This window comes from Malaclemys terrapin, chromosome 2 (assembly GCF_027887155.1).
Source record: "Malaclemys terrapin pileata isolate rMalTer1 chromosome 2, rMalTer1.hap1, whole genome shotgun sequence".
Lineage (NCBI taxonomy): Eukaryota > Metazoa > Chordata > Testudines > Emydidae > Malaclemys > Malaclemys terrapin.
Genome location: NC_071506.1, coordinates 116,283,469 through 116,307,956, shown reverse-complemented (window position 1 = coordinate 116,307,956; position 24,488 = coordinate 116,283,469). Strand labels below are relative to the sequence as shown.

The 24,488-nt window shown below is 49.6% G+C and overlaps 1 protein-coding gene across 3 annotated transcripts in view; it reads right to left on the bottom strand.

The window, feature by feature from the left end:
- The window catches only part of F13A1 (coagulation factor XIII A chain), a 119,076-nt gene that overhangs the window by 77,293 nt on the left and 17,295 nt on the right, over positions 1 to 24,488 (bottom strand). Inside the window, exons 1-3 of one of the 3 annotated variants that reach the window (XM_054017836.1) lie at positions 18,020 to 18,120; positions 16,954 to 17,133; positions 4,040 to 4,228 (exon numbers count right to left, since the gene is read on the bottom strand). In XM_054017836.1, the coding sequence (XP_053873811.1) occupies positions 4,040 to 4,228; positions 16,954 to 17,113 (349 nt within the window). In that variant the 5' untranslated portion in view covers positions 17,114 to 17,133; positions 18,020 to 18,120. Of the gene's footprint in view, positions 1 to 4,039; positions 4,229 to 16,953; positions 17,134 to 17,737; positions 17,790 to 18,019; positions 18,121 to 24,488 lie in introns of those variants that run through there. The other 2 variants (XM_054017837.1, XM_054017838.1) reach the window with 2 other exon arrangements.

Sequence of the window (24,488 nt, the reverse complement as noted above, 5' to 3'; positions counted from 1 at the left end):
ATGAAAAGGTTTGCTGTAGCTATTTGCTGGTGACTTCTCTCTGGGCTGGTCCAAACACAGCACTGGAGGGACTAACTAGGGTCAGGATGAGAGAGGCCAATGGCTGGGCTGAGCATTTGGAAGTTGGGAAATGCAATGTTTGTGTCTGACTTACACAGAACACGCACTAGAATTGAGCCCAAGCCCCAACAGATGGATCTGGATTTCAAACACTCCAAAACTTTAAAAAGAAAAAAAAAGTTTGGCTCTGGGGTTTTGGTTTGGTTCATTATAAAGAAAGGAGTCGATTGCAAAGTTATGATGTGGAACTGGGTTTGTATTGCAAGCTTCTCCACAGTGTTCAGATCCATCTCTAATGTGAACGAGGGGGAAATCTTTCCACTGACTTCAATGAGCCCTGGATCGTAGATTCTTCTGCAACCACTGAAATACCAGACAGTGCCCCTTGCATACCTAGGGTTACCATATCTCATAAATAAAAAAAGAGGACCCTCCACGGGCCCTGGCCCCGCCCATTTCCCCACCCCTAGCCCCGCCCCAACTCCGCCCCCTCCTCCCTTCCACTCCCAGCCAGGGGGAAAGGGCTGCCCCAGTGCTACCGGCTTCAGGTTTTGCCGGGCAGCCCCCAGACCCTGCGCCCCCAGCCTGCGCTTCCCCAGCGCGGCTGGAGCCCGGGAGGGGAAGCGCCCAGCCGGGGGCGCAGGGTCTGGAGGCTGCCCGGCAAACCGTGAAGCCAGTAGCGCTCGAGCTTTGGGCAGCCCCTATGCCTCCGGACCCTGCGCCCCAGCCGGGCACTTCCCCTCCCGGGCTCCAGCGGCGCAGGGTCCGGAGGCACGGGGGCTGCCCGAAGCCAGTAGCGCTCGGGCAGCCTGGCTCTTAAACAGAGCCGAAGAGGAGCAGAGCCTCCAGCTGCGGCGGCTCTGCGTAACTTACACTGTGTCAGTTACACAGAGCCGAAGAGGAGCAGAGCCGCGGCGGCTGGAGGCACTTCCCCTCCCGGGCTCTGGCGGTGCAGGGTCTGGAGGCACAGGGCTGCCCGAAGCCGGTAGTGCTCAGGCAGCCCGGCTCTTAAACAGAGCCAAAGAGTCGGGGAGGAGCAGAGCTGCCATTTTCCCGGACATGTTCGGCTTTTTGGCAATTCCCCCCGGACGGGGGTTTGAGTGCCGAAAAGCCGGACATGTCCGGGAAAAAGAGGACGTATGGTAACCCTATGCATACCAGTACACTATGCATTCCCATGAAGCCATGGTGTGAAACTTGGAAGATGTATGCTGGGAAAGAACCTTGTCGATGCACATGTATACTTTATTTTATTGCATTGTGTAATGTATGAGAAATGAATCTAAAAAGTTTCAGAATTCTTCAATAAAAAAATTAAAACAAATATCACTTTTAAAAAGAATTCTGAATTTTGTTTTATTCATCATACATTACACAATGCAATAACAAACAAACTTTCCATTTTTCACTTCTTCCAACTATAACTGTTTGTTTTAAAGATATAAAGGTGAATTGGAAAAGCCTTGAATTTAATTAAATCCCCCAAAGAACTAATAATCTTTGTGCATATTAAATTTTAAGGCACTTAGGGATGTTCTAGCCAATCAGCTCACTAGACTACCACAACATGCCTCCTAACCCTAACTGAAATGAGAAGTAACGAAGTGGGAGGGGGCGGCGGAATTGCAGACTGCACCTTCTTCACCATGTATATGTTTAAAAGATAGAGTATGTCTATCATAAAAAGGTAACACATCTAATAAGTGGATACATGATCATAATCCAAGAGCAGAAAAAAATCAGTAATACAAGTTTCAAAATGCAGTTCTCAGGAAGGTAAAAGATTTATACGATCTGACGAGAAACCAGAGCATTGTCAATTCAAACCAATTTATACATAATCTATAACAGGAAGGAACAGAGACGTCTTAAAAAAAATTCAGAGAGAACTCAGGGTGAAATTGTGACTTTACTAAAAGCCCTCTGTATGGGGCGGTGTACGACTCCGCTGTCCCAGAAGCAGAGTGGGAAGCAGTTTGTGACTCAGACCTGCAGTCTGCTTTCTCACTTTCCCTCTTCTTTACCAAGGACATAACCGGCAGCCTATCCCCTGTTTGCACTGGTTGGTGCATTGGGGGAGGGGATCATTTCCTCTCCCTGTGATGGAAGTATCTGGTGCAAGGGATCACCATATGCCTGCTTTTATTCTCCTGAGTAGTCATGCAGGATGACTCATGATCTGGTCTTTATGATTGCAATACCTTTCTGATTCCAAGGTTGCAATCTTTTTTGCCCTTGCCTAAGAATTTTCCAGTTTAATATATTGAGCAGTAAGTACACATTATAGAAATTCTCACAGTTCTATTGATCTGCTTTTCCCCTTGTGCATAGAACTATTTTTTATATTAACACACACATTTCTGCCATTTCTCCTGACTACGATCTCTTCCTCTTTTCTCTAGATCCTCCGAAATTGCAAGTACAGTAACTCCTCACTTAATGTCCTCCCGGTTAACATTTCGTTGTTACGTTGCTGATCTATTAGAGAACATGCTTGTTTAAAGTTGTGCAATGCTCCCTTATAACGTTGTTTGGCAGCCACCTGCTTTGTCCACTGCTTGCAGGAAGAGCAGCCCATTGGAGCTAGCTGGTGGGGGCTTGGAACCAGGGTGGGCTGGCAGCCCCCCATCAGATCCCCTAAGTTCCCTGTGTGGCAGCCGCCCAGCAGACTATTAATTGCCAGGCAGTTCTGGTGTCCCTCCCCCCCACAGCTGTGTGCTGCTCCTGCCCTCTGCCTTGGAGCTACTGTCGGGAGCCTCCTGCAGGGGGTGGAGGGGAAGGTGGGTGCTGATGTCAGGGTATCCCCCTCTCCCGCTCCTGTACCCCATCTTCACAAAGCAGGGGGGGAAATGACAGGGCTCAGGACTGAGGGAGCTTGCTGGCAGCAGCTGCTGTCTCAACTTGCTGATCTACTTAAAAAGGCAGTGTACTTAGACTGGGGTCAGCATACTTAAAGGGACGATGTGCGTCTCTCTCCCTCACACACACACAGTATGTCTGTCTCTCTCTCTCACTCACTCTCTCTCTCTCATACACACACACACACACACACACGGTGTCTCTCTCTCTCTCATACACACACACACAAATGGGGTATGTCTCTGTCTCACACACACATGCACCCTCTGGCACTTTGGGAAGTGGTGCACTCCAGTGGGATAGCATGGATTCATCATCACATTCAGTTTCCACAGGGAATGTTTGCAGCCACTGCCATGCGTCTATTGTATCTCCTCCCCCCAATCGTGTTGCCTTGTAGAGTGTGAGGCTACATTAACAACAACGTGTTAACCCTTGAGGGCTCAGCCGAGTGCTAGTTCATCATTTAGCAGCAAGGCATTCCCTGGGAAATATCCCACCCTCTGACTGCACCACCTCAACCAAGCTTCACAATCATCATTGCTGTGTACAGAATTAGTTTGTTTAAAACTTATACTCTGTGTGTGTGTGTGTGTATAATGTCTTTTGTTTGGCAAAAAATATTTCCCTGGAACCTACCCACCCCCCATTTACACATTTACATTCATTCTTATGGGGAATTGGATTCGCTTAACATCGTTTCACTTAAAGGAGCATTTTTCAGGAACAGAACTACAACGTTAGCAAGGAGTTACTGTAACAAGTTTTTCTAATCTGCCCACCACCACTATCATTTTGCTCTTAAACATAAACTAGTGATAACATTGGCAATCCAATATAATAAAGTACAGCTTTTGAATATACATAGAGGGACAAACCCTGCTCACCTTTCTCATACGAGTAGTTCCATTGACTTATATGAATGAGTAAGGCTAGCCGGATTCAGGCCCTGTTTCAGCAAGGCATTTAATGCATATGCTTAGCTTTAAGCACATCCTACTGTCTCACTGACTTTAACTGAAGAAGATCAGGCCCTTAGATACTATATTATTTGGGACTGATATAGATATTCTATAAACTTTACTTTGCTAATACTACATAGCTCCTGTTTGGCACTTACCTATAAGGTATTCCACCCAGAACTGGTCCTTTTCAGGATTGTAAGGACGGTTGAAGTCAATTTGGATAAGGAAAGGCTGTCCACGGCGTACAATCAACTTAGGGTGGTAGTACTTGTCAGTATGGTGCTGCTGCTTGTTAACATCCTGGTCACTCTTGAACATGTGAACTTCCTTAACTTCCAGAAAATCTATGTAGACACACAAAGGGGGGGGGGGGAATCAATTTCTTTGTTTCATACTGATACCATACCACTTATGGGCTCTGATCCTACTCACTCACTCACATTGAGTAGTACTTGGTAATAGCCCCACTGAAGTGGAGAGGAAAATTATTGTCCGATTGAGTTTTATACCCACTTGGCACATGTGTAAATGTCTTGTGGGGTTCAAGAGAGAGGAGAATCAGGCCCCTTATGTGAAATGAGTTACATAATAATCCAGTGCTCTTGGGATGAATCAGGGCTGTTTCACAAGTGAGGCTGTTGACTATATAGGTTCCCTGCCTCATTGGTTGCAGAAGCTTGAAGGTGCACAGTGCAGGAGGCTAGGGATTGCAGGATGAGAAGCGGGGTGTGGCAGGGGCAACGGATTCTTCCTAAAAGTGGGGGGCCAAGAGGCCCCTTCCCCTCTGTGGCCCCGCCCCTGCTCCTCCTCTTCCCCGAGGCCCCACCCCTACTCAAGCTGGAAGCCAGAGCTGGGCTGGGGAGCCCAGGCCCCTCTAACTGCCCGGGGTGGGATGGATCCGACAGCTAGCCCACGGCCTGTGTCCCCGCCACCTGTGTCCCCAGCCCAGGGCAGGTGGAGGGTCTGTGGCTCCCCACAGCTGCCCGTGTGGCTCTTACCCCAACCTGGACCCAGCTTCCACCCTAGGGGTGGGGCCTCGGGGGCTGAAGAGCCACAGCCGGGCCACATACGTACGGATAGTATTTAAGGAGTTGTGTGTCTATGCTGAAAATTGGGTCCTTAAGGTCTTGGAGTTAAGGTAGATCACCAAAAGATCCCTGGGAACCATCCCAGAAGAGACATTCTCCAGAACTTGGGTTGAAGGAACAGGCTGGCTACATAGGGAAGCGGACCTCCTCCTCCTGGTGCTCAAGATATGAGCACCTGGATACTGGGCTCTTCTGAGCAGATGTCACCACAAAGTAAATATCACATCACAACAAAACAAGGCTGCCCAACCTGAGCTTGCTGAAAGTCAAGCTCCTTGTCAAATTGGAACAGGGATGGTTCAAGTGAATTAGGAATTCAACCTGAGCCCTGCACTACTCATATTTTCTAATGATCAGAGTGTTTGTTTTTGGCACAGCAGTGAGATGGTCTCCTCTGTTTAATTTCAGTCCAACAAGTTTCAAAATTGCCTCTGATTTTGGGTGCCCAACTTGAGACACCTTGGTCAGCTGAAGGCACGGGTGTTGCATGTGGTCAGCACTTCTGAAAAGCAGGCCAAAGGTGGACTCTAAATTGGGGATCCAAAAACTGATGTATCCAGAATCAGAGGCCACATCTGAAATTTTTGTCCTTGCTTCTTTTGACCCATTTGCTTGGTTCATGGGGCAAAAATTCACTATAAACAATACTAACTTAATTAAATCGTCTACTCAGGTAATTATATCACACCTATCACTGGGATACCTGAACTCCTTGCAGAAAATTTTCATGCTATTATCTCTAATTGGCTCACAGCAGTAGTTTGTTCCTAAAATGAGCCCTGGGCTAGAACAGCTGCAGCATTCGTATATACAGGTGTATCTATCCCAAAACATTGGTGATCCTGGTAATTATAACAATGTATCTGAGTGGTGACCCTTTGGGCACAATACGTTAGAAATTTTCCCATGCCTGGATGAAATCCCAATAGCTGAAGTTAAGAGACTTAAAGGTGGTCTCATGAATGATGCAGATACATAATGCATACTGGAGGCAATTCTATTGTCTCTGAATTAAATTTTAATTCAGCAACACAGAGAACTGTGGTTACCCAGTTGGGATGGGGGGCGGAGGGGGAATCTACTGCCTCAGATGCTATCATATTGGCCTATTATGGAAACACTTTAATAAGTTATATCTCTGAGTGCACCAGAGTGGAACATACTGGTAGTAGTCAGAGGGTTAATCCTATCATTATGGTAAAACTATGTAACAAGCTGTTTCCCCATGTTAATTTTCACCATGCTTCACAGCACGTATCCCCCACTGAGCACTTCCATTCAGTTATGCTGTGATCTGAACTTGCATCATTCTGTCGCCAGTTGTATGAGTCAACTTTTCAAGGGCTCCTTTTGTTCTATCTAAAGCGCCACTGTGAGAGGGAGCTTACTAGGACTTTATGACAGAGGGATCCATATAAATACCTATTTAAGCTCCCATAAAGCTAATATTTTTTTCTGTCCCATTTGCCTGCTATGGCTTGCTTGCTTTCAACATTCGTGCCAACAGAATCCTCTGTATTTTCCTTAGAAGGCAGATACCCTAAGTATATTGGCTTGTTATGCACTCAGCTAGTGCCCTGCAACATAGGCGCTGACTCCGTGACAGGAGCTGGCTGCCAGTAGGTACTAAGCACCCACGGAAAAAAATTAGTGAGTGCTTAGTACCTACTGGCAGCCAGCTCCCCCCTAGACCGCTAGCGCCTCCCATCCGCCAGCGGCCCTGCTGATCAGTGCCTCCCCTCCCTCCGGCGCCTCCTGCCCACCGCGATCAGCTGTTCCACGGCGTGCAGGAGGTTCTGGGAGGGAGAGGGAGGAGCAGGGATGGGGTGCGCTCGGGGGAGGGGGCAGAACTGGGCGGGAAGAGGAGGGGCGGGGTGTAGGGGGTGGGAAGAGGCGGGGCACAGGAGTGGTGAGCACCCCCAGGGCATGGAAGAAGATGGTGCCTGTGCTCTGCAAGATCTTTTCAAAAACTTGGGCAGATTCATTTCTGTGTCTACACTGCAGGCATAGGCCTTGGCACAGAGCCCCAGCAGCAGAAAGTCTGACAGGAAGAGCAATTTCAGCCGTGGAGAATGGTAGCCTAGAGGGGAAGATGAGGGGGACCAGCTCAGCTCAACAAGTGGACAGAGCTAGCCAGGGAGGATGTGGCTAGGGCATCTGGAGGATTTGCTGATAAGCTTATCCCTGCTGTAGCTTCCTCTAGTTTTGGAGCCTCTGGTGAAATTTAAAGCTGCTCCCCCACCCCCTTCTGAAACCCCTTTGGGTTCCCCCTTTCCTGCCCTATCTTCCCTCAAGGATATCTCCCAGGCAGGGATGAAGCGTTTTTGTAAGCATACAGCTTTAAATTAAGCTAGTGCATGGCCTGCGTAGACATTTATTGGTAGAGCAGAGTGAAATTTTGATTTCCCATATAGATGACAATGGGTTAACTGTCACTGTTAGACTGTCTGATGACAAGACGGAAAAATTGGGGGTTTATCTGGGGTTGTTTTGTGACTTGTGATAAACGGACAATAATTAAAGTGGTTCCTTCCAGTAAAAACTGCTTTTTGCCAAGCTAGTCTGAAAGCTGTATGTATTGTAACTTGACGGAGCTGAAGGTCAAAGTTCAAGTTCAGCTTGCAGCCATGTCTGGTCCCAAATCCTGCCTCCAAGCTGAAAGTAGGGAGGCATCGGTGCCTAGTCACCAGAGTATCTGGCTAGGGGTCTGCAGATCAGTGTTCTATTTCTGAGTGCCACTAATTCCCTGTCTCACTTCTGTGTGTCAGTTTCCTCCTCTGAGAAAATATGGTTAATACCACCCACCTTGGTAGAGTGGTTTGAGATGCTTCGGTGAAAGGCACTATATAAAAGATGTGATTTTTGTTAAAAAAAATCAAGCTCACCCCACCCCTTAAAGTCCATCTGGTGGTTGTTCTAAAGCAGACACCCACACCCCATAACACAGAACATCAGCAGTAAATGCTTCCAGTTACTACAACTCAATTTAAAAATGTTTGACATAAGGGGCAGGGCTTTACCTCACCACCACCCCATATAAGGAAGTTTTGTCTGCCTTCTTTCCACTCTGGATGTGCCGGCCCTTGCAAAAAGATCGTGGATCAGATCCTCAGTTGGCATAAACAGATGTAGTTTGAATGTCGCTGCAGCTATGTCAGTTTACACCAGCTGAGGATCTGGCCCTCTCTTTTGTAGACCTTTAACAAAGGTGGATTTGGGGAAACTGAGGCCCAGAGACATGCAAATGGCTCTCGCAAGGTCACCCAGCAAGTCAGTGACAGAGTCAGGAATTAGGCTTCAATGGAGCTATGCACATTTGCACCATCTGGGTAGCTGACCCAGAATTTTCTTAAGCTTTCTGTGGGTGCTTTTGAATAGGGAGTGCCAGAACTGAACCTTAGACAGAAAATAGGGCCAGTTCATCCATTGATGTTAATGGAGTAACACACAGGATATATTTGGACTAATGTTTCATTATCATTTCATGAAATAACTGGCAAGATGAATACCCTTCCTTGAATAGTCTATTTTAAACTACAGAAACAAAGTTCTGAGAATTATAATTAAAGAAATATTCTCCAGCTGACATTTCCTGCTGAGATCAGCTATGTCATATAGACCCAGCCTGTTTGAAAAATACCAGAGATACTTGTGGTTACAGTTAGATAAATGACTATGCAAAAATGGCATCGTCTCACACCACTATACACAGGGAACAGACTTAAGTTAGCTAACTTCATAACAAAACCATCCCCCCAGCCACTCCTGCTAGCATCAATGCAACTATGAAATAGGGTTACCATACGTCCTCTTTTTCCCGGACATGTCCGGCTTTTCGGCAGTCAAACCCCCGTCCGGGGGGAATTGCCACTGTGTCAGTTACACACAGCCCCGGCGGCTGGAGGCTCCAGCCGCCCCCGCTCTGTTTAAGAGCCGGGCTGCCCAAGCGCTACCGGCTTCGGGCAGCCCCGTGCCTCCAGATCCTGCGCCCCCAGCCGGGCACTTCCCCTCCCGGGCTCCGGCGGCGCAGGGTCTCCAGGCACGGGGCTGCCCGAAGCCGGTAGCTCTGGGGCAGCCCGGCTCTTAAACAGAGCCTCCAGCGGCGGGGGCGGCTGGAGCCTCCAGCCGCCGGGGCTGTGTGTAACTGACACAGTGTCAGTTACACAGAGCCGCAGCCGCTGGAGGCTCTGTTTAAGAACCGGGCTGCCCGAGCGCTACCGGCTTCGGGCAGCCCCGTGCCTCCAGACCCTGCGCCCCCAGCCGGGCACTTCCCCTCCCAGGCTCCGGCGGCGCAGGGTCTGGAGGCACGGGGCTGCCCGAAGCCGGTACCGCTCAGGCAACCCGGGTCTTAAACAGAGTGGGGGCGGCTGGAGCCTCCAGCCCCCGGGGCTCTGTGTAACTGATCCAGTGTCAGTTACACAGAGCCAAAGAGGAGCAAAGCCTCCAGCCCCCTGGGCTGTGTGTAACTGACACAGAGGCTCTGTTTAAGAACCGGGCTGCCCGAGAGCTACCGGCTTCAGGCAGCCCCCTTGCCTCCGGACCCTGCGCCGCCAGCCAGGCACTTCCCCTCCCGGGCTCTGGCGGCGCAGGGTCCGGAGGCACGGGGGCTGCCCGAAGCCGGTAGCGCTGGGGCAGCCCGGCTCTTAGAGCCTAAGAGGAGCAGAGCCTCCAGCTGCGGGGGCTCTGCTCCTCTTCGGCTCTGTGTAACTTATACAGTGTAAGTTACGCAGAGCCGCCGGAGCCCCGGAGGGGAAGTGCCCGGCTGGGGGCGCAGGGTCCGGAGGCATAGGGGCTGCCCAAAGCCCGAGCGCTACCAGCTTCACGGTTTGCTGGGCAGCCTCCAGACCCTGCGCGCTGGGGCTCCAGCTGCGCTGGGGAAGCGCCGGCCGGGGGCGCAGGGTCTGGGGGCTGCCCGGCAAACCGTGAAGCTGGTAGCACTGGGGCAGCCCTTTCCCCCTGGCTGGGAGTGGGAGGGAGGAGGGGGCGGAGTTAGGGTGGGGGAAGGGGTGGAGTTGGGGCGGGGCTAGGGGTGGGGAAATGGGTGGGGCCATGGCCCGTGGAGGGTCCTCTTTTTTTATTTATGAGATATGGTAACCCTACTATGAAAGAAGGAGCTGGATTCTATTCCACCTTACACACCCTCAGTCAAAAGGTCAACAGGATCTGCCCGTAGGATCTTTATTACTGGTCAAGATTGGACCCCTTGATTATCAGCTGTCAGCATGAGTTTCCAATGCTGAACTAGGAGAAAAAAACCACACCCATCTTTCATTGTAGGAATTTGTAAGCTAATGTTTGCACTTTCCATTGAAGACTACAGGGCCAAACTCACAGCTGGGTAAGCAGGTGTGGCTCTGTTCTAAACTGACTTGTGCTCCCTTACAATCATGTTGCATTGGCTTGGAATGCATTATATAAATTGCCAGGTATTATAATCTGATGAACAAATGTGATATGTAAGTAATTTGGGGCTAAAACAGACCACTGCTGTACGCTGCTCAAGTAAATCAGGTTTGCACAGAGGTTCTTCTTGGAAGCAGGGAGGCACAGAATCCAGCCTGCCCTCGCTGTGGGTGAAGGAGTTGTGGTCAGAGGATCTGTGAAGTAGCAGATTCAGAGTTCACACACTCATCCCTCACCCATTTTGCCCCAAGTCTCCCTTTCCTATCCTGGCACAAAAGTGGGGAGATAGGCGCTGCTCTGCCGGGCAAGTGCAGTCCCCATTCATGACCTTCCTGCAGCCGAGAATCCTACCATGAGCTACTTCCTATATCATTGATCCGCTCTGCATCCCCCATTGCTCAGGCCACTGAATAAAAATAACTGTAGGCCCTCACAGTTGCATTAATGAAGGCCATGTACCTGACTTATTCCTTTTATAAGATTATTATTTACCAGGTACCGATTGATGAAGCTGTTTAAGTGTAGTTAAGGACTCACAAGTAAATCATAAAGATGCCGGGCTGAAAGGGGCCTCAAGCACTCATCTAGTCCAGCCCCTGCACGGAGGCAGGACCAAGTATTCCTTAAGACCATCCCCAACAGGTAATTGTCCAACCCGTTCTTAAAAACCTCCAATGATGGGGATTCCACAGCCTCCCTTGGAAGCCTATTCCAGAGATTAACTAGCCTCACAGTTAGGAAGCTTTTGCTAACATCTAAACTGCTGCAGATTAAGCCAATTACTGCTTGTCCTACCTTCAGTAGTTATGGAGAACACATTGATCACTGTCCTCTTTATAACAGCCTCTAACATATTTGAAGACACATCAAGTCCTGCTCAGTCTTCTTTTCTCAGAGGTAAATATGCCCAGTTTTCGTAACTTTTCCTCATAGATCAGGTTTTCTAACCTTTTTATCATATTTGTTGGTCTCCTCTGGACTCTCTCCAATATGTGCACACTTTCTTAAAGTGTGGTGCCCACACCTGGACACAGTACTCCAGCTGAGGCTTCACTAGTGCCAAGAAGAGTGAGACCATTGCCTCCCCTATCTTACATATGTCATTCCTGTTAATATACACCAAGGATTAGCTTGTCTTTATTTATTTATTTTTGCCACTGCATCATATTGTTGACTCGTATTCAATTTGTGGTCCATTATAACTCCCAGCTCCTGTTCAGTATTATTAGTACCTAACCAGTAATTTCCCATTTCGTAGTTGTGACTTTAATTTTTATAGTGTAGTACTTTGCACTTGTCTTTATTGAATTTCATTTTGTTAATTTCAGACCAATTCTCCAATTTGTCAAGGTCATTTTCAATTCTAATCCTGTCTTCCAAAGTGTTTGCAACCCCTCCCAATTTGGTGTCATCCACAAATTTCATATTTTCCACTCCATTATCCAGATCATTAATGGAAATATTGACTAATACCAGACCCACCACTGACCCCCGTGGGACTGCACTCGATACACCTTCCTGGTTTGACAGAGAACCATTGATAGCTATTCTTTGAGTATGATCTTTCAACCAGTTATGCACCTACCTTATAGTAATTTCATGTAGACCGTATTTGCTTATAAGATTGTCATGGGGGACTGAGTCAACAGCCTTACTAAAGATCAAGATAAGTCACATTTATAGTTTCCCCCCATCCACTGGGCAAGTAACTGTGTCAAAGAAGTAAAATACGTTGGTTTGGCATGATTTGTACTTGACAAATCCATGCTGGCTATTCCTTATAACTCTATTATCCTCCAAGTGCTTACATATTGTTTAATAATTTGTCCAGTATCTTTCCAAAAATCAAAGTTAGGCTGACTGGTCTATAATTCCCAAGGTCTTCTTTGTTGCCCTTTTTAAAAGAGAAGTACTATGTTTGCCCAGTCCTCTGGGACCTCACCAGCCCTCCAGGAGTTCTCAAAGATAATGGTTCCAAGATTGATTCAGCTAGTTCTTTAAGTACTCCAGGTTGAATATTATCAGGCCTTACTGACTTGAATACATCTAACCTACGTAAGTATTTTTTTAACCTCTTCTTTCCCTATTTTGCTGTGCGTTCCTTCCTCCTTGTTATTAATATTAATTTTGCTATGTATCTGGTCACAAGTAACCTTTTTGGTGAAGACTGAAGCAAAAATAGGTGTTAAACACCTCAGCTTTCTTGGTGCTGTCTGTTATTAGCTCTTGTTCCCCCACTAAGTAGAAGGGCTATACTTTACTTTGTCTTTCTCTTACTCCTAATGTATTTATAGAACCTCTTCTTATTGTAATATATTTCCCTTGCTAGATGTAATTCATTTTGTGCCTTAGCCTTTCTGATTTTTCTACTACATACTTGTGCTATTCTTTTATACTCATATGAATAAGGGTTGCAGGAGTATATCCTTGTCTTTTCTCATCAGCAGCTGTATGCTGCCTTGTGGGAAACCAATCTAGAACAAATCAGAGAGGGAAATGTCTGTTTGATGTAAAAATGCTCAAAATATTTCTTACTGCAGCCCTTATGGAAAAGTCCAATGGAATTTAAAAGGGATGAAACTTTCGTAGCAGTTACTCAAGAAGCCTATAGAATTAAACAGAGAATAGTAAACTTGCTCTAGAGTTTTTAAAACTGCTGATCGATCTAATAGGGAGTTGTATCCTTTCTGTGGATGGAGTTAAGACAAACGTTGGGGTTTAAAATTGTATATAAAGAAAGTTTATCATAACCCCACCCACAGAGAGGATACATGATAAACATTCTCTATAAAGAATTTTAAATCCCGCCCATAAAAAGGATACAATTCCTGATTAGAATGATCAGCAGGTTTAAAAACTCTAGAGCAAGGTTGCTATTCACTATTTAATTCTACGTGATTTTTCCATTTGGGGATCCTGAGTTCCCCATTTCCCACTATAGTTTGCTCTAGATCATTTTCTTACAGGCAGAGGCATACAGCCAATGGTAAACTAACAGAGCCCTGGTGGGGGAGGACAATATTTTGTCAGAGCCAAAGCACATTTTTTTCCTCGTGCCTGGAACATCTGCTCACCTCACTCCCTCAGATTTACCAACACTCCATTTATAACAAGGCTAACAAGATCATCATTAACTTATGTGAGGAAATCTCATGAGTTTCCAGCGGAATGATGTTATGCAAAGCTGCTCTCTCATGGCATCTCCTCAATTCCCTCCCAATACAGGAACACTCCATATAAAAGTTGCAGCACCCCCTATTGACAGAAATTACATGTGGGACTTCTGTGGAGTTGGAGGAAGAGTGGAACGTGATGCATCTTTGTCTCAGCACTCTGATTCCTCTGACAAAATTTGGGAGAATTCAGTGGGGAGTTTACTCCTATTTTCACCCTGCTTTCAGAAATAAGAGGCCAGGTCACTCCTTCTGTTATTTTCAGACCAGCACCTTCAAGAAACTAAAAAGGAAATTCATCCTATAGCTCCAGTATCTGTTTGCTTCATCTCAGGTCTTTATGAAGCTTGTGTCAAAGTGCAGCGATCTATGGCTGCAGAATTCCCCCCCGCCTCCTTTCAACATCAAAAGTGTTTAAAATTAACAACTGTACATTGACCGTATGCAGCTGACCTGTGCCTTTACAACAAAAGTTGTTGTTGTGTTAGTTGCAATGGCCAAAATATCTGCAAGGCTCCTGGTAATTGTATGCTTTAGACATCAGCATTAACAGAAAATAAAACTAGGAAAGGGTTACAATAAAAAGCACAGGGATGTTTAGAGCTTTCTCCGGACCCCCTTGAACAGCTGAACCTCTTTGTTCAAAACAGATAGCAAGCAGCGGAGGGACAGCCTTGAAGCAAAATCCTCTTGATTGGCAGACATCAGTGTTGGACCAGACATTCAGGGCAAGCTCGTTTCATGCGCAAGAAGGAGCAATTTGGTGACTTAAAACATTTATAAAGGAAGAATTTTAAACTTTCATGGCAACACATTAGCACAAGTTAAGGTGCTTTGTCAATAAAAGAAAATAGCCTTCAAACTTCATGACTTCCTAAAGAACAAGACAAAAATGGCTCCAGACTAGAAGAATTGTGGGGACTTTATTGAATTGAATCTCAGGTAGTTCTAGTCACAAAGGCACGGATCACTGGTAAGTCCTTGGATGGTGCAAAGGAGGGTGAGCTGGGTGTTTCCTGTCCAGTGCTAGTAAGAGTGGACACAAGTAAGGATAAGTATTGGGCATATCTTCCACAATTGAGCAGCAGGAAGTTTCAAGCCCCCCCAGACATTTCTGCTGAACTCACCTGGGTAAAAAAGGGGCATGATATGGATGAAGAATGAGTGTGTCTGGGGAGATATGGACATCAGACAAATTCTTAGCTGGTTAATAAAGCACTCAGCTATTAGCCCACCATAAAGCCTTATTCCTCCCACTAAGTAGGAGTAACTTGGCAAGCAGAGCAAAGGAAGGATGGTCCAGTGGTCAAGGTGCTGACCTGAGAGCTAAAAGTTCAATCCCTTCCTCTACCACAAACTTCTTGTATGACCTTGTACAAGTCACTTAGTCCCCCATTTGTAAAATGGGGATAATACCACTTCCTATGTCACAGAGGTGCTGTGAATATAAAATCCTTTGGCGACTGTGAGGTGCTCAGATATTGGGGTAGCATGGGCATGGAAGCAGCTTAGGCAGAAAGCATGCTCATTGACGCAGGCCTCGGCTTCCTGGCAAATTCTTACCTTGTGCTTGTCTGCACAACACTGCACCTGCTCTGCGCAGCAAGCACCAACCCCAAAATGCAATACTCAGCCAGAGTTGTGTGTAAGACATGCTGGTCTAAAAAAATAAGAGGCCAGGTAATTCCTTCTGTTATTTCTGAAAATATGGTGAAAATAGCAGCAATTCCTCCCTCCCCCCAGTCACCATCACACACCCTGCAGATCCTTTTCAAAGTGTATTATCCTGGCTATGCTAACTGCATTTTCCTCAGTTCTGCTGGGATAACATTGCTACGGAATAATGTGGGGCAAACGAGTCCCCTCAGAAACAGTGAATCGTTCCAGGCAGATTCTCCCCTTCAGCACATTATGACACAAAAAAACCTCTACACTTATCTATTTAGAGGCAGAGTTCTAGGCCATCAACTTCCTTGCCTTGTACATTAATAATCTCTCGGCCTGCCAGCGAGGCAGGAGGCAGACATTTCAGACTTCTCACCACCTTTTACTTGCCCTGAAAGCTTTAATTTTGTTGGTGGAAAAACCCCATAAAAATCTCCCCCAACTCTACCCTTATACATGGGTTCTGATCCAAAGCTCCTCAAAAGTCAGTGGGAGTCTTTCCATTGACTTCAGTGGGCTTTGGTTCAGACCCACAACACAACTTCTCTAATCTTCCTCTCAGGCTTCCAAAGACCTTAGGCTTCCCTGCTTTTACTAATGTTTCTCCTTTGAGATCCTATGTATCCACGGTAGTCTGAGCTGGACCTTCCTATGTCATGTTGCACTGTGCTACATTATATCAAAACACAAACCAACATACAACAGCAAGGATGTTTGAAAAGCATAGCCCATGGTTCCACTCTTAACACAACAGTTGCTTGCCTGTTTTTAAAAGTGATGTTTATTAAAGAAACATTTATGTATTAGGATGGGAAGGGTGGGTGAATTTGTGGTTAAGGCACGGGATTAGGGTGAAGGAAGTCAAGGCTACACAGTCTTCAAGTGCAACTAAAGCTCTCCATTCCTCAGTTTCTTCATCTGTAAAATGGAGATATTACTGCTTACGCACTTTTGTCATGTGTTTGAGATCCTTGGCTGAAAATTGTTGTAGGAGTTTCATGTATTATTATATCATACTGCCCTGGTTGCTTTGTAGAACTAGATCACCTATTAATTTCTATAAATTTAGCCTCTTAAGCTAGTGAATCATTCAAGCGTCAATCCTGATTTCTTTAAATGTATGTTATTTATAAGTATTATTTTCATATTATTTTCAGCTGGCATGTGAACCCGTTTGTTCCAAAGACTTAGAATTGTTACTCAATGTTGTTTGACATATAAGTCACATGATATCAGTTCTGATCCCTGATTGTAAGCTTTGTAACCAGGAGCATAACAAGCAATTTCTGGTAATTTTAAAGACTAATTCAAGATTTGCAAACATTTTCAGAAATAACCCACAATCATCTGAAAGCTTTTGAACAACAAATAATATGATCCCCACAAGTCACAATGAACTGAACTCAGTGTTATAGTTGTCAAAATATTCCTGAATCTGCCTCCTCTATCTACTATTTGACATGGTCAACCTGGAGCAGTCCACTTAATTTCTCTGTGCATCAGCTTCTCTGCCTGCAAGACAGAGAACTTCCTTTCCTCTTTCTGACAGGGATGGTCATTCATTAAACCCTGTAAAGGCCTTTGAGATCCTCAAATGAAAGGAGCTACAGAAGTACAACAAATTATCATTACCTAGCTTTGTTATTACAAGTGTTTTTGTTTTACTTCGTAGACATAAACAGAAGTAGGTACTGGAAATATAGAAAGGGTTCAACTCTTAAAATGTGCAGTACACTGTACCTTTCAGGTTAACTCCCCTAGGTACCAAACCAGTCATCTCCATGACAGGGACCTCATCTTCTTCAGCATTAGAGACGTTTGGGGGGAGGGCTCTTCGGCCACTCAGGCTAGGGGGAATTGTTTTTTTCTTCTCTTTGTCAGCCTGCGTTGGTTCAGACATTGTAACAGTGTTGCAATCCCCTAAAAGAAAAAAGGAGAGCAAGAGAAAAGAAAAGTGAGCTAGAGCCCCACGTCTAAGAGGGAAAAACAAATAACAGTGTGCAATGCCAATGAGCTACACATTTTCAGTCTTACATAAATAAAACAAAAGCAGAAAGCATCAGTCTAACGATGGATTACAATCCCCTGAGGCTTGGAAGGTATTTTGTGATTGTCAAAACATATGAAAAAGAGAAGAAAGAATAAACCCAAACACAAAAGGGTTTGTCTGGGAATAGCAAGACTTTGAAACATTTGGGAGATTCCATGAGTTAGGATTAAATACATACATAACCCTCCAAAAAGGCATCACTGCAGATTAAGTGGTGAATTAATATCACTGATGAGTGAATCTCACAAATTCTCAACCCTGATTTAATACACACACACAAATTATATTGCATCATGAGTCCAAAACACTACAAAGTGTTTGAAATGAATGCTATCATATTTTGTATAGGGCTTCTACATATTTTACACAGACAAAATATCTGAAGATTTGCCCACAGACACCCAGACAATAAAATGACCTCCCACACCCTGCAGGTTGCAAGAAAAAGGGGAGAAAAACTTTCCCTCCACTTACTTCTCTAGAGTAAATCAATTAAAGGGAAATTGCAGATATTGGATGATAAGAGATTTCTCTTTGAGGTAGCATAAAGCTGATTTCACATCTAGTGTGTGTGTGTGTGTGTACACACGCATGCATGCATGTGGCAATGACAAAGACACTGCAGCCTGCTCAGAAAAAATACTCAATGCTGAGAACTCAGCTTCTTCCAAATACCCATTCAGGCAGCATTTCAAAACGTGGCAATTATTTAATAGCATTAATCTTTTAAAGAAAGTGTTTAGCTAGCCAGGGTACCTTCTTTTCAGATGTTCTCTTTCCTGTTTCTGGTAGACTTTCTCAAGTGCAATGAAATCTGGAAATAGTTGGGGGCTCTTAAGTAACTGCAGTATATCCCCTTTCCTTCCCCGCCCCCCCTGCAGGGCTGGGAGACTTCCCTTCTTGGCAAACTGTCCCCACACCTCCTCCAGGCAGCAGCAACAGCTGCTGGAGCCGTGGGTGTCTCTCGCTCTTCTGCCCCACCCCCACCCCCACACATATACATCAGAAGGATTTCAATATACAGTTTTCAGTGTATATGGTAAAAGAAGTTTTGCCATGCTGCTCCATGTAGGGGTCTCACGCCTTAGCTGTGGCAAAGCAGGCCTCAGCAGCACCTCGGGGGGGGGGGAGGGGTAGCTATAAGCCACCTTTACTGCTCCACACTCCTGGGGCTAATTCTGGAACTCCTCATTGCTGCACAAAGTTCTGCCAGGTGCACAGCCCCCAAGGGGATATTATGCCATCTGGGGATTGCCAGATTATAAAGGGGCATTCCCCTTTCCCTTGAGCATGCCCCTGAAGACAATGGCACAGATCCGGTCGTGCTAGCTCTATGCTACTTGGGCTCGCCACACTCGGGAATTTCAACCAGCTGGTTAAACTTGCTGTATTGCCCCTTTGCACCACTAGAGTGGTGCACAGGGGCCATGTGGATCTGGCGCAAAGCTGGGTTATTTGTTTCACTCAGGCTACGTCTACACGACCCGCCTGAATCAGCGGGTAGAAATCGATCTCTCGGGGATCGAATGATTGAGTCTTGTTGAGATGCGACATTCGATCCCCGAATCGACACTTGTACTCCACCAGCGGAGGTAGGAGTAGGGTTACCATATTTTGTGCCTCCAAATGAGGACACCCCCAGGGACCCCGGCCCCGCCCCCAGCCCCGCCCACGCCCCCGCCCCAACTCCGCCCCCTCCCAAAGTCTCCGCCCCCTCCCCTGCTTCCCGCGAACATTTGAGTCGCGGGAAGCCTGTAGCAGGTAAGGGGCGGTGTGGGGGGAGGAGGCACGGCCCAGGCTGGCCCCCCGGCGGCGGGCCAGCCTGGGTCGGCTCGGGCCCTGGGGTGCCAGCCCCGGCCCACCACCCCTGGCCCGCCCAGCACTGCCGGCCCCCCGAACCCCCTGGCTCGCGGCCCCGCGGCCCCCCCGGCCCAGCGGACCCCGCGGCCCCTCCGGCTCGCGGCCCCGCGGACCTCCCGGCCCAGCGGACCCCGCGGCCCAGCGGACCCCCCGGTTCCTGGCCCTGCGGCCCAGCGGACCCCCCGGCCCGCAGCCCAGCGGCCCCCCCGGCCCAGCGGACCCCGCGGCCCCTCCGGCTCGCGGCCCCGCGGACCTCCCGGCCCAGCGGACCCCGCGGCCCAGCGGACCCCCCGGCTCCTGGCCCCGCGGCCCAGCGGACCCCCCCGGCTCGCGGCCCAGCGGACCCGCCGGCCCAGCGGACCCCGCGGACCCCCCGGCTCGCGGACCTCCCGGCCCAGCGGACCCCGCGGCCCAGCGGACACCCCGGCTCCCAGCCCAGCGGACGCCCCGGCTCGCAGCCCCGCAGATCCCCCGGCCCCGCGGACCCCCCGGCCCCCCCGGCTCATGGCCCCGCGGACCCCCCGGACCCCCCGGCTCCCGGACCGGCACCGCGCCCCCGGCTCCCCGCCCGACCCCGCACCCACCCCGGACCGGCACTGCGACCCCGGCCCGGCACCGCGCGCCCGGCGGGGCTCGGCACCATGCCCCCGGCCCCGCGGCCCCGGCCAAAGAGCCCTCCTGATTTTCCCGGACATGCCCGGCTTTTGGGGATTTCCCCCCGGACGGGGATTTGAGCCCCCAAAAGCCGGACATGTCCGGGAAAATCCGGACGTATGGTAACCCTAGGTAGGAGTAAGCGCTGTCGACTGGGGAGCTGCGGAGATCGATTTGCCGCCGTCCTCACATCAGGGTAATTCGGCTCTGATACGTCGAATTCAGTTTGAGTATCTTAAATCGACCCCCTCCCCTCCCCCCCCGTAGTGAGGACATAGCCTCAGTCTTTAAATGCAGGCCAGATCCTTAGTTGATGTAAATCCACACAGATGCATTGAAATCAATTTACACCACTTGAGGATCCGGCCCAGAGCCTCTATACTGTGCATGAACCAATTTCCGACATCCTGTACATTGAAGTTTTGTGCATGCAAATATCTACATGCACAAGTTTGCAAGTGCAAAATTAAAGTCACATTTATCAATCGGGGCCTGTATATTTGCAGTTAAAGGGCCACAGCTGGGGGAATTAAATCACCCTTCTGTCTCAACACGTATTAACTGCTCTTTTACAGATAAATCCTAGTAGCAAAGTGTGCTCTGATCCCCTCAGCACCAATGTAACCCCCCCATTGCCTCCAGACACAATGATACCCCCCCTCCACCCCACATAGTAAGAGTTTGTGGGAAGTAAAGGGACAGAGAAAATGCATGAACTGAAGAGCAGCTGTTTTGTATGGTCAGTGCTCTTGCTCTTCACATGCATTACAAGCAGAAACTCTCCTGGGATTTAGTCCTGATTGAATCAGCAGGACTGCCCATGCCTCACAATGGTATGGGTGTCGCTGACACACCGCGACACCCGGAGAGTTGCTTACACCTAAAGAGTTGTGCAGAGGTCCCGGCTCAGGTGAGGCCAAATGGAACTCCACAAATGACAATTTTTAACTCTAGCGCTTTTTCCATGTAGGGAGAAGCCTCTGCCAAACTGCCCTGGAGGAAAATTCCTTCCCGACCCCAAATATGGCGATCAGCTAAACCCTGAGCTTGTGGGCAAGACTCACCAGCCAGACACTCAGGAAAGAATTCTCTGTAGTAACTCAGATTCCACCCTATCTAGTGTCCCATCACAGGCCATTGGGCATATTTACCGCTAATACTCAAAGATCAATTAATTGCCAAAATTAGGCTATCCCATTATACCATCCCTTCCATAAACTTATCAAGCTTAGTCTTGAAGCTAGATATGTCTTTTGCCTCCACTGCTCCCCTTGGAAGGCTATTGCAGAACTTCACTCCTCTGAAGGTTAAAAAACTTCATCTAATTTCAAGTCTAAACTTCCTGAGGGCCAGTTTATATTCATTTGTTCTTGTGTCCACATTGGTACTGAGCTTATTCCTCTCCCACCCTGATATTTATCCCTCTGATATATTTATAGAGAGCAATCATATCTCCGCTCAGCCTTCTTTTTGTTAGGCTAAACAAGCCAACCTCTTTGAGTCACCTTTCAGAAGACAGATTTTCCATTCCTTGGATCATCCTAGTAGCCCTTCTCTGAACCTGTTCCAGTTTGAATTCATCCTTCTTAAACATGGGAGACCAGAACTGCACACAGTATTCCAGATGAGGTCTCACCAGTGCCCTGTATAACGGTACTAACACCTCCTTATCTCTACTGGAAATACCTCGCCTGATGCATCCCAAGACCGCATTAGCTTTTTTCACAGCCATATCACATTGGCGGCTCATAGTCATCCTGTGATCAACCAATACTCCGAGGTCCTTCTCCTCTGTTACTTCCAACTGATGCATCCCCAGCTTATAACAAAAATTCTTGTTATTAATCCCTAAATGATTCACTATTGCACTTTTCACTATTAAATTTCATCCTATTACTACTACTCCAGTCAGGTCCGGCTTTAGGCCGATTCAGCCGATTCGGCTGAATTGGGCCCCGCGCCAAGAGGGCCCCGCGCTGCAGCTGTCCACCCCGCCCCCAGCTCACTTCCCCCTCTTCCCCTCCCCTGAACGCTCCGCCCCCTCCCCTGCTTCCCGCGAATCAGAGATTCGTGGGAAGTCTGAAAAGAAGCAGGGGTGGGCCGGCAGCACAAGGTAAGCTGGGGTGGTGGGGGTGGGAGAAGGGCTCCGGGGAGGCGCGGCCCGTTCCCGCAGGCCCCAGCAGCTCTGGCCCGGCTTGGCTCCAGCCCGGGCCCCGCGGCCCGGCTCCGGCTCGGCCCCCGCGGCTTGGGTCTCCCCCCGGCGCGGCTTCCGTGGCGCGGCTCGGGTGTCCCCCCCCGGCGCGGCTCGGGTCCCCCCCGTCTCCTCCCCCGCGGCGCGGCTCGGGTCCCCCCGTCCCCCCACCCGCGGCGCGGCTCGGATCTCCCCGTCCCCCCGGCGCGGCTCGATTCCTGGGGGCGGGGCTTGCAGCAAGCCCCGCCCCCAGGAATCGGGCCCCGCTCTTGCTAAAGCCGGCCCTGACTCCAGTTTACAAGATCATCCAGATCTTCCTGTAGGATATCCCGGTCCCTCTCTGTATTGGCAATACCTCCCAGCTTTGTGTCATCCGCAAACTTTATTAGTACATTCCCACTTTTTGTGCCAAGGTCAGTAATAAAAAGATTAAATAAGTTTGGTCCCAAAACCGACCCTTGAGGAACTCCACTAGTAACCTCCTTCCAGCCTGACAGTTCACTTTCTTAAATCCAGCTCCAGCAGTAGGGGAAGAAGGAGCAGAAAGCCTGCTTAGAGTCAGCTTTGCATCCCTTCCCCCACCTCTCACTCAGCTGTACTGAGCTCTGCTCTGGCACAGCTGAAGATTAAGAGGAGGCCTAATTCTGATATCATTGGCACCTGATGTGTCAGGAATAACTCCATTAACTCAATGGAGTTACAGGAGGGTAAACTAATGTAAAGGGAGACTCAGGCTCAGTGTCCAGCTAGTGGCTGCTAGTTTAGGGTTACCATATCTCATAAATAAAAAAAGAGGACCCTCCACGGGCCATGGCCCCGCCCATTTCCCCACCCCTAGCCCCGCCCCAACTCCGCCCCTTCCCCCACCCTAACTCCGCCCCCTCCTCCCTCCCACTCCCAGCCAGGGGGAAAGGGCTGCCCCAGTGCTACCAGCTTCACAGTTTGCCGGGCAGCCCCCAGACCCTGCGCCCCCGGCCGGCGCTTCCCCAGCGCAGCTGGAGCCCCAGCGCGCAGGGTCTGGAGGCTGCCCAGCAAACCGTGAAGCTGGTAGCGCTCGGGCTTTGGGCAGCCCCTATGCCTCCGGACCCTGCGCCCCCAACCGGGCACTTCCCCTCCGGGGCTCCGGCGGCTCTGCGTAACTTACACTGTATAAGTTACACAGAGCCGAAGAGGAGCAGAGCCCCCGCAGCTGGAGGCTCTGCTCCTCTTAGGCTCTAAGAGCCGGGCTGCCCCAGCGCTACCGGCTTGGGGCAGCCCCCGTGCCTCCGGACCCTGCGCCGCCGGAGCCCGGGAGGGGAAGTGCCTGGCTGGCGGCGCAGGGTCCGGAGGCAAGGGGGCTGCCTGAAGCCGGTAGCTCTCGGGCAGCCCGGTTCTTAAACAGAGCCTCTGTGTCAGTTACACACAGCCCAGGGGGCTGGAGGCTTTGCTCCTCTTTGGCTCTGTGTAACTGACACTGGATCAGTTACACAGAGCCCCGGGGGCTGGAGGCTCCAGCCGCCCCCGCTCTGTTTAAGAGCCGGGCTGCCCGAGCGCTACCGGCTTCGGGCAGCCTCCGTGCCTCCAGATCCTGCACCCCCAGCCGGGCACTTCCCCTCCCGGGCTCCGGCGGCGCAGGGTCTGGAGGCACGGGGCTGCCCGAAGCCGGTAGCGCTCGGGCAGCCCGGCTCTTAAATAGAGCGGGGTCGGCTGGAGCCTCCAGCCGCCGGGGCTGTGTGTAACTGACACAGTGTCAGTTACACAGAGCCCCAGCCGCTGGAGGCTCTGTTTAAGAGCCAGGCTGCCCCAGAGCTACCGGCTTCGGGCAGCCCCGTGCCTGGAGACCCTGCGCCGCCGGAGCCTGGGACGGGAAGTGCCCGGCTGGGGGCGCAGGATCTGGAGGCACGGGGCTGCCCGAAGCCGGTAGCGCTTGGGCAGCCCGGCTCTTAAACAGAGCGGGGGCGGCTGGAGCCTCCAGCCCCCGGGGCTCTGTGTAACTGACACAGTGTCAGTTACACAGAGCCGCAGCCGCTGGAGGCTCTGTTTAAGAACCGGGCTGCCCGAGCGCTACCGGCTTCGGGCAGCCCCGTGCCTCCAGACCCTGCGCCCCCAGCCGGGCACTTCCCCTCCCAGGCTCCGGCGGCGCAGGGTCTGGAGGCACGGGGCTGCCCGAAGCCGGTAGCGCTCGGGCAGCCCGGTTCTTAAACAGAGCCTCCAGCGGCTGCGGCTCGGGCAGCCCGGCTCTTAAACAGAGCCGCCATTTTCCCGGACATGTTCGGCTTTTTGGCAATTCCCCCCGGACGGTGGTTTGACTGCCGAAAAGCCGGACATGTCCGGGAAAAAGAGGACGTATGGTAACCCTATGCTAGTTGGCAGCAGACACAATAATGTGCATCCAAAAAACAGACATACTTGTGCACCAACTGGCTGGTGGAGATCACCCCTTACTTACAGCACAATGTATGTGATCATTTAATCAGACCAGACCACTCATCATGTTGCAGTGTGGATTAGAGACTGAAAAGATGGGCAGTTGGCATTCTG